The 10479-nt window shown below is 42.9% G+C and overlaps 1 protein-coding gene across 1 annotated transcript in view; it reads left to right on the top strand.

The window, feature by feature from the left end:
* Positions 1–3356: 3356 nt before the first annotated feature.
* The window catches only part of LOC311228469 (uncharacterized protein), a gene marked incomplete at both ends in the record, with an annotated part of 109132 nt that continues 102009 nt past the window's right edge, over positions 3357–10479 (top strand). Inside the window, 5 exons of the mRNA XM_084314375.1 lie at positions 3357–3385; positions 7427–7512; positions 7647–7756; positions 7898–7948; positions 8107–8470. Of these exons, the coding sequence (XP_084170501.1) occupies positions 3357–3385; positions 7427–7512; positions 7647–7756; positions 7898–7948; positions 8107–8470 (640 nt within the window). The remainder of the gene's footprint in view (positions 3386–7426; positions 7513–7646; positions 7757–7897; positions 7949–8106; positions 8471–10479) is intronic.

The following is a 10479-nucleotide window of genomic DNA, read 5'->3' as shown; positions in this document are numbered from 1 at the left end:
CTGCTCCGCTGTTAAAAAGTAACACGCGTTCGGGACGAATCCCGATGGGCCGGAAGTAAAGTGGGCTGGCCCAAAAAAAAAGAAATGTTTGTTTTTTTAAACTATTTTTTTTAACTTTTATTTTTTTTGATGGGGGGGTTCGACTGGCCCATTTAGTCCACTCCGATCGGCCCACTTTGGTAGGTTAGGGCTGAAAAATGTAGATGTAAAAATGAAAATCGCCACAGAAAGATGCTTAGCCTACTAGCTCTTGCAGTGATTTCAGTCATCTCCCAGGCTACATGGTCTGTACGGCGGGCCGGTGTGGGCCAGTGTGAGTCGGTGTGTGGGCCACTAATGTGGGCCGGTATGTGGGCCGGTGTGTGGGCCGGTGTGTGGGCCAGTGTGTGAGTTGGTGTGTGGGCCAGTGCCGGTGTGTGGGCCGGTGTGTGGGCCAGAGTGTGGGCCGGTGTGTGGGCCAGTGTGTGGGCCAGTGTGTGGGCCGGTGTGTGGGCCGGTGTGTGGGCCGGAGTGTGGACCGGTGTGTGGGCCAGTGTGTGGGCCAGTGTGTGGGCCGGTGTGTGGGCCGGTGTGTGGGCCAATGTGTGGGCCAGTGTGTGGGCCAGTGTGTGGGCCGGAGTGTGGGCCGGTGTGTGGGCCGGTGTGTGGGCCGGTGTGTGGGCCTGTGTGTGGGCCGGTGTCTGGGCCGGTGTGTGGGCCGGTGTGTGGGCCGGTGTCTGGGCCGGTGTGTGGGCCAGTGTGTGGGCCGGTGTGTGGGCCGGTGTGTGGGCCAGAGTGTGGACCGGTGTGTGGGCCGGTGTGTGGGCCGGTGTGTGGGCCGGTGTGTGGACCGGTGTGTGGGCCAGTGTGTGGGCCGGAGTGTGGGCCGGTGAATATTGAATATTGAATGTTAATTCAGGTTGACAGTTGACTAGGGCTGTCTTAAATACTTCGAAGCTTCGTTCGATGGCACAAGCTTCGAACATAAAAAAAAAATCGAAGTAAAAAAAATATATATATATATATATATATATAAAAAAAAATCAAAAAATTTTTTTTTCAAAATTTTATTTTTTATTTTTATGTTTACTTTGTGTGTGTGTGCGTGTGCATGGGGCCATAGGGTGGGGCCGGGGGACAAATACACTGGAGGAAAGGAACCCAGCTCAGCACTGCCCAAATTATATCATCACTATTGCCTGTTTGAAGGATATCATCCTCAAACACATACACCACCTACACGCCTATTATCAGTCCTTGCCCCACAATGGTGGAATGAACTACCCACCCCAGTTAGGACAGCCGAATCCCATCCAATCTTTCGCTGTCGACTAAAGACGCACTTCTTCAACCATTATCTGAAATAAAATAAAAAAATAATTAAATAAAAAAAATCTAACCCTAACTAACCTTACTGTCATGCACTTGTCCTAATAAACTAACCTACACTGTAACACGCAACACTTTGATGAATATTGTTACTCAGCTAATAGAGTTGTATCCTTCCTGATGACCTGTCGTACAGAACTTGTAAGTCGCTTTGGATAAAAGTGTCAGCTAAATGACTAAATGTAAATGTGAATGTAAATGCCTTGTAGAATTCCACACATAAGAAAGAAAGATACTGGGATGAATAAACAAAATAGGAAATAAAATGTAGAAATGCATGCAATACATAAATAAATATGAATCTCCATATATGAAATAGAACATTTAGATAAGGTGCTACTGAGATGTTTTGGTGAGTTCTTTGTTTTTTTGTGGAAGTAGCCCTTCTTAAAAATGCATGAACATTCACTGATAATTGGTCTGTAGTGGAGTCTACAAGGTCTACATTGTCGGACCATGTAGAATCCGGACCTTGTAGACTGACATAATTCTGTGCATAGTTTAGTCTACACAGGCCATATTTCAAATAATCAAAATCTTACTTCATTCATCTTAAACATTCTTGATTTGGGGGATTGGTAGTTCCCATGAAATCTGAAGTTGTTCAAATGACAACAGCGATCCACCTTGAATTAAATCACACAGCCGTGTTGGCTGCGTCACAGTCACGAAAGGGGCTACTTAATTCATTAATCCAATCCACTTTATTTATAGAGCACATTTAAAAACAACAAAGTTTACCAAAGTGCTGTACAAGTCCCACAACATAAGATAAAAAAAAAATTATATTAAAAAATAAAAATAAAAAAGAAATTTATTAAATTTTTTTTTAATTCGAAGCTTCGAATTAAAATCAAAGCTCGGCCCCGAAGCTTCGAAGGTCAGCCCTACAGTTGACATCATTTGACAGTTGACAGGGGGCTGGAAAGTTGATTTAATAAAAGAAAAAACTCATTTAATCAGATTAATCACTTTATTCAAATTGAGGATTTAGTTTGAGGATATAAAAAAAGAAAACATTTAATTTAATTATTTTATAAAAAAAGAAAGTTTTAATTAAAAACGAAGGTTTGAACGTCGGTTTCACAGGCAGAGAACAAGCGAGAGGGAGAGAGAGAGAGAGAGAGAGAGAGAGCGAGAGAGAGAGAGAGAGGGACGGCAGGAGGGACTGCAGAAGCGTGTGTAATGTGTGTGCGCCATCTCTCTCCCTCGTCGAGGACACACACATACACAAACTTGACTGTGTGTGTCGGAGACGTAGGCATAGTGTAACCTCACACTTCCTCAAACAGGGTTTGACAGGCAGAGAACTAGCGAGGAGAGGGAGGGAGAGAGAGAGAGAGAGAGAGAGAGAGAGAGAGAGAGAGAGAGAGAGGGATGGCGGGAGGGACTACAGAAGTGTGTGTAATGTCACGAAAATGTGAGTCTCTCTCCCTCTCTTTATCTCCCTCTCTCTCTTGAACGCAGTGAGCGCTCCGTAATATGATCATGATCATTATGATCGACTGGAATAAAAAATTATAATAATAGGTTTACTACTTACATACTGTAGTTGTCTCCTTAATACTGTAGTTGTTCATTAATGTTACCTAAATGTCATAAGTGAATTATATAGAAACAACTCACCAACATTGACTATTGCACAACTGATTTGACCAAAAAAATCCACCAAGGGGGAGGACACCCCCCTTTACCCCCCCGCCCCGCACCCTCCCTTGCCTGACCATGGCATTTAGTGAAATTATGTTACTGCTCTAGGGGCTGAGCCCCCCTAAAGGTCTGATGCTAGAACCGCCCCTGCACCAAACACCCGGTTATAGCCTGGTAGCGACCCAATAATCAGATACTGGTATCCGTGCAAGACAAGAAGCTGTACCTTGTTTAGGACAGATGTCTCCTGTACCTCCACTGTGGAGATGTAGTACCAGGTACGGCAGAACTGACCAAACACAAAGGTGCCTCGTGTCAGACAGCATTTACTGAGCAGGATGTCCCTCAGCTCCGTGCTGACGGAGGGGTAGCACCACACCCACAGCGTGTCTCCATTCACGTCTTTTTCTGGAAGGACACAAATTAAAGGCCCAATTTGTGATTTCAGTGTAAACCACTAATGCTTTGTTTAAAATATATATATATATTACCTTTATTTAACCAGATAAAAAAAAACTCATTGAGATTCAAATCTCTTTTACAAGAGTGACCTGGCCAAGAAGGACAGCAAAAACACATTCGTTTCAGAGAAAAACAAACATAAAACATTCAGACAAGTGAGCACATGATTTTAGACACAGTTCCAAGGAAAGAAAATACGCTCTGTCAATTAAAACATTTACAGTTTCCTATGGTATCAGATTCATATCCATTCATATGTTTGAATTAATTTAGAGTTAATGTTTCCTGTATTTTAAACTCGTCTTGCAGGCTATTCCATGCAGATGGAATATTACTATTATTATTATTATTATTATTATTATTATTAAAATTGAGGATTTAGTTTGAGGATATAAAAAAGAAAAAGAAAAAAGAAAATTATAAAAAGAAAATTTTAATTATTTAAATGTTTTAATTAAAAACGAAGGTTCGAACGTCCGTTCGAAAAACCCTGACGAAGTTTGAATCACTTTATTCAAATTGAGAATTTATTAAAAAAAAAATATTTAACTTTTTTAATTAAAAACGAAGGTTCGAACGTCCGTTCAAAGAACCCTGACAAAGTTTGAATCCCAAAAACAGGCTTCGGGGACAGCCTTACCAAACATTATTTATATTATTCAAATGCCGTTGTGATGTCACAGTATGATGTCATAATAGAACATTCTAGAACATTTGTGATGTCACAGTATGATGTCATAATAGAACATTCTAGAACATTTGTGATGAATGAATGAATGAATGAATGAATGAATGAATGAATGAATGAATGAATGAATGAATGAATGAAAGACGTTTGTCTTGTTTCCATCAGGGTCCCCCATTTTCAATTCATATAGACATTTATGACATACACAACATACATGACATTTATGGCATAGGGACATATAGGTATTTAGTACTGATACATTTGTGACATAAACGGTATTCAAATATACAGTACTGTTACCCCTAGATCCTGACAGAGTATATACATATGATGGGGAGGGGACTGTACATTAGGAGGGGGTGGGTGGGTGGGAGAGAAATATACATACTGCGGGGAGGGAATATATACATGCGTGGGGAGGAGACTGTCTATTAGGAGGTGGTGGGGGTTTTGGGCATTTACGGTGGCCAGTTTCGAATTGCAGCCTCCCGTAGGTGCTCTTTAAGAGCGGTTTTGAATGTGGGCAGGGATTCACATTCCTTTACAGCTTTGGGTAGGGCGTTCCACATTGTTGTGGCATAATTGCGAAACGTGTTTAGTCCCTTGTTTGGGGACTAAATCTGGGTTTAACATGATTTGTTGAGCTTCCTCTGGTGTAGTGGTTGTGGTATTCACTGACCTTTGGGAAGTATTTTGACATGTACATGGGCACCCCGGTCGTATAGTGTATCTTGTAGACCAGGCCCATTGCAAGTTGCTGTACTCTGTCGTCTACTCTAAGCCATCCTAGGTTGTCAAAGTGGGCAGGGGTGAGGTGGGTTCTGGGGTTCAGGTCAAGTAGTAGTCTGACCAGTTTGTTTTGTGATGTTTGTAATTTTGTTTTAAGCGCCTTTGAGGTGCTTTGGTACCATGAGGTGCATGCATAGTCATAGTACCCTTGAATGAGTGCTCCTGCCAGAGTCTTCAGGGTATTCTTGTTTACCAGAGAGGAGATCCGGTACAAGAATCTAGTTCGTTGGTTGACTTTTTTTATTACATTGGATGCCATTTTGTCACAGGAAAGATTTGCCTCTAGGATGGAACCCAGGTAGGTAATTTCGTTTTTCCTTGTGACAATATTGTCACCCACTGTAACTGAGAAGCCGTCGGTCTTGCTGAGTTTGTTATTTGAACCGAAGAGAATGGACTCTGTTTTGCCCATGTGTAATGATAGTTTGTTATCAGCGAGCCATATGCAGATTTTGCCTAGTTCCGAGCTGACAGTATGATGTCATAATAGAACATTCTAGAACATTTGTGAAGGCACAGTATGATGTCATAATAGAACATTCTAGAACATTTGTGATGTCACAGTATGATGTCATAATAGAACATTCTAGAACATTTGTGTTCTATATATATTCAACAATTCTCTCAGATGAAGAATGCCCCCTCTTGGGGGGGCCCTCCAAGAGAGGAGATGATGTTTGTATTGTGATTGTATGACAAGAGGAGCAGAGAAGAAGGAGACAGAGACGATAGAAATGTGTTTTGAAGAAGAGGAGTGTAAACTTTCTCAAGTGTGGGCGAAGCAAGAATTGTGGAGGGCAGTAATACGCCACGATGCGTCTACACTGCCGGAAATTCAAATAAGAAGAAGAAGAAGAAGGAGAGAGGAATTGAGAGATGGAGGGTTCCCCCTCTTGGGGGGGCCCTCCAAGAGAGGAGATGATGTTTGTATTGTGATTGTATGACAAGAGGAGCAGAGAAGAAGGAGACAGAGACGATAGAAATGTGTTTTGAAGATGAGAAGAAGAAGAAGAAGAGTGTAAACTTTCTCAAGTGTGGGCGAAGCAAGAATTGTGGAGGGCAGTAATACGCCACGATGCGTCTACACTGCCGGAAATTCAAATAAGAAGAAGAAGAAGAAGAGAGGAGATGATGTTTGTATTGTGATTGTATGACAAGAGGAGCAGAGAAGAAGGAGACAGAGACGATAGAAATGTGTTTTGAAGATGAGAAGAAGAAGAAGAGGAGTGTAAACTTTCTCAAGTGTGGGCGAAGCAAGAATTGCGGAGGGCAGTAATACGCCACGATGCGTCTACACTGCCGGAAATTCAAATAAGAAGAAGAAGAAGAAGATGTTAGGATAGCGGTTCAACATCTGGGATTGGAAGGTCTGGACTGGAGGGAGGTGTGTGAAGAGTTGGCTGAGGGGGCTGCGAGGGACAGGGCTGCGAGGGACAAAGCGGCCCAGGATAAGATAGCAGGGGGCAAGGAGGGTCCCGCGGAGGGGGGCTCAGACAGGAAGTAGCAGCAGTAGAGGCACTCCAATGGACAATGTAGTTGATGACGGGGTCCAGTAGAAGAAGAAAAAGAAGGTGAAGAAGGAGAAGGAGAAGAAGAAGAGCCCATAAAAAGAATTGCGGAGGGCAGTAATACGCCTCGATGCGTCTACTCTGCCGGAAATTCAAATAAGAAGAAGAAGAAGAAGATCTCATTACCTCCATAAGAAGAAGAAGAAGAAGAGCTCATTGTGCATCTTTGAACAGTATACTGAACAGATAGACTAAACAACATAGATTGAAGCCTGCATTTCTCAACCAAGGTGCCTTGACTACCGCTTTGCTGTGGAAAGGTGAGTGTCCACAACGGCTAGCTAGCTGTTCTACTTGAATACTGAATGTTAATATTGAATCAGACCATATTGAATACTGAATGTTAATTCAGGTTGACAGTTAACATCATGTGACAGTTGACAGGGGGCTGGAAAGTTGATTTAAAGGGGACATGCATTATAAATGCCTTTTTTTTTGTGTTTAGCATGGTTTTATACTAATATTACAGGTTAGTATTAGGGATGCACCGATATGAAAATTTGCCGCAGATACCGATACCGATTGTTCAACTAACACAATCGGCCGATACCAATACCGATATTTGTGGCAAACAAAAAAAAATATTATGAAACTACTGTATATTTGTAATATGTCTCTAAATGTTTTGATGAATTGAAAATGGAGGACCCTTATGTAAAAAATGCCGAAAGTCTTTTTCTGGTCTTCATCCTCCAGTCCACTGTTGTTGTATTGAGCTGTACTGTATTGTACCCACTCTGCAATCTGTTAATAAAGTTTTCAATCAATCAATCAGACAAATGTATAGAAAAGCTTTTATTATAACCATATAACAAAAAATTATATTATTATTATTATTATTATTAGACCCACCACCTCTACTACGTTTTAATTCATTTTTTGCACTGTATTGGATTGGAAGTCTTCTTAAGTTTGGTTCATTTTCACATATTTGCAACCCGTCCAGTCTGGACCATCATCTCCCGGGGCATATCCAGCTGCAACCAGGTACTACTTCACGTAATCACTACAAATACAGTGCGAAATGGACCCCATTAGACCCCAAAACACCAGTTACCACACCATGCATTTGTTTATATATTACATATAGATTTGATTGTGTCCCTTTTTTCGTCCCGCAGTGAAAATGGAAAAGGAGGCGTTCGAGCAGGTTTACCAGGAGGGCTCGGTGCTGGGCAGCGGGGGCTTTGGCATCGTTTACGCAGGCAGCCGGCTTTCTGATGGCGCAGTGGTAAGGACAGGTGTTTCTCCACTGTGCTTTTTGATCATTTCATGAGATGCAACGTCTGAAATAATAATAATAAATAAATAAATACAAACATTTGTGGTGGCTCATAGTGTGTGTTGTTGTTGTTGTTTGATCTTATTCCAGGTTGCTGTGAAACATGTCGCCAAGGAGAGTGTGACCAAGTGGGGCTCTATTGTAAGTATAGTCACTCACTTGTACATGTTTTGTCTTGTTTTGCTTTTCTACTGCATGGGTGTCACGACGTACTGGTGGGAGTAATAATAATGCCACCACATAAGGCTGTGTACTTCTCCCTCGCCTGGCTATAACGTATATCATCATTCCTCTCGCAGAACGGGGCGATGGTGCCTCTGGAGATCCTCCTGTTGAATAAGGTCAACTCGTCGTTCCGCGGGGTCATCGGCCTGCTGGACTGGTACGAGCGGCCGGACGGCTGGCTGATCGTCATGGAGCGGCCGGAGCTCGTCAAGGACCTGTTCGACTTCATCACGGAGAAGGGCGCGCTGGACGAGGCCACGGCGCGGGACTTCCTGCGCCAGGTGCTGGAGGCGGTCCGACACTGCTACGGCTGCGGGGTCCTGCACCGCGACATCAAGGACGAGAACCTGCTGGTGGACCTGCGCACCGGCGAGCTCAAGCTCATCGACTTCGGCTCCGGGGCCATCCTCAAAGACACCGTCTACACCGACTTCGACGGTGAGCTGCGACAGACTTGGGAATGGCAGGGGATTTAACCCTTTCACTGCCACACTACAGAAGGTTAACCCCTTTACTATCACACTACCGACGGTTAACCTTCTGTAGTGTGGCAGTGAAAGGGTTAACAGGCTTGTTGTGTGTGGCAGTGAAAGGGTTAACATGCTTGTTGTGTGGCAGTGAAAGGGTTAACCGGCTTGTTGTGTGGCAGTGAAAGGGTTAACCGGCTTGTTGTGTGGCAGTGAAAGGGTTAACCGGTGTGTCGTGTGGCAGTGAAAGGGTTGACCGTTTGGTGGTGCGGCAGGCAAAGGGTTAATGACGTTATGGTTGATATGTTATGTTATTATTATGTTTGCGTGTGTAACCATGGGCCATATTCTATTAGACGGCTCTGCTTTGCTTGGTGTTTATAATGATATTCCGTGGTGACGGCGTCGGCGGGGACGCAGTGGTTTGTTTATAAATTATTGTAGAAGGGTGGATTATCCCTACTTTATGAACCAGGTAGTGGGAACACAGCAGATCTGGGTCCGGCTGAGCCCCCGACTGTAGTGTAAGAGTATTAGAATTGGGATTTAGCAGCGGGGCAGATGGGGCCTAGGGTTTACTAACCTAGGGGTTCTACGCTGGTCCTTCTTGCCCTCCAGGGCGACCGTAGTATTTCCTCCAACACCCACACCCCCCTTAATACGTCTCACACCCTCTCACACCCGGTGGCAGTGATGGTAGATAATACAATTTCTCCCCAAAGCAGTACCTTTCCTTGTTGACTGGTGCAGACCTGTACAGAGCACCTGCCCCAATTGCACATAGACCGTAGGGAAGAAGGGGTTAAACGATAATGCACATTAATGGGAAGAAGAGGTTTAAACAATAACGCACAGTAATTCACTCACACACAGTGGTCCCATTTATACGCCTCTCCTTTTAGTGTTAATTGGGTATTTACATGAACAAGCCCCCGTCAGGGTTAATACGCTTTCCATGTACATCAATATACCAATTGTGCCATATGCACCACACAATAACACAACACAATAAATACACTTGCGTGGGCCCACACTGAAACCAAATACCTGTCTAAGCCGGCATTACCTAAAACAACAAACGTTGGGGCGCCCCTAGTCACTGGTGCACGTGCCAGCTCAAAGTCACGGCTGTACGCTAAGCTTTTTCACTAGGGGCACACCTGGGGCAAATTTTAAAATAACAATTTTACCATTATTAAAAAAATATGTTCCTCCTGCCTCATTACTGTGGTCCTTTTATTTAACATTTAAGTGCGTTTGTTTTCAGGTTTGTATCTTTTATAATGAACCAACTGAGAAAGTGTGTAAATCACTAATAGAACAAAAACAACAAACTGTGTGTGTGTGTGTGTGCGCGCGCTTGTGTAGTGCTCCTTGAATGAGATTACCACAACACACACACCATTGCATTAATCAGGAGGACAAGAAACTCTGCATACATTTGTTTCACAATGAAAAGTGCTTTAGAAATCAAATGAATTATTATTGTAAATAACCCCATGAAAGGTTTATTATTTGTATAGGTAATTACCTGCTTCATATTTGTGATGTTACTGGTTTCAGTGTGTGCCTAAAGTGATCAATGTGTTGGGCCGTTTATAGAGATCTATGCCAATTAATGTTTATGTATATCCAGAACTTTTTTTAATAAGCATTGAGAGGTATTTGTATATGTGACCTTTATTTTGAAAACCGTGTTGCGACGCAACCTTATTTACATTTGCGCTTTTGACAGTGAAATGTTCAGTCCAACTTAGCTCGAAGGAAAGACTAATCAAAAAGGTTTAATTGACCCGTATGAGGCTCTTACGGTAGGACTTTGATTGTTTATAGAAGTGGAATGTAATACTATGCTAAAGGAGAAATAAACAGTGATTTTACCAGCAGTAAAGTTGCAAGCCACTTTCATTTCATATACGGGGAACCGTGACAATTATTAGTATTATCTTATTTGCATATTGTCTCATTATTAGATAGATA

The sequence above is a fragment of the Notolepis coatsorum genome (genome assembly GCF_963971535.1).
Source record: "Notolepis coatsorum genome assembly, chromosome: 5".
NCBI lineage: Eukaryota > Metazoa > Chordata > Actinopteri > Aulopiformes > Paralepididae > Notolepis > Notolepis coatsorum.
The sequence above is the reverse complement of the archived record's forward strand: the minus strand, read 5'-3'. Positions and strand labels throughout refer to the sequence as shown.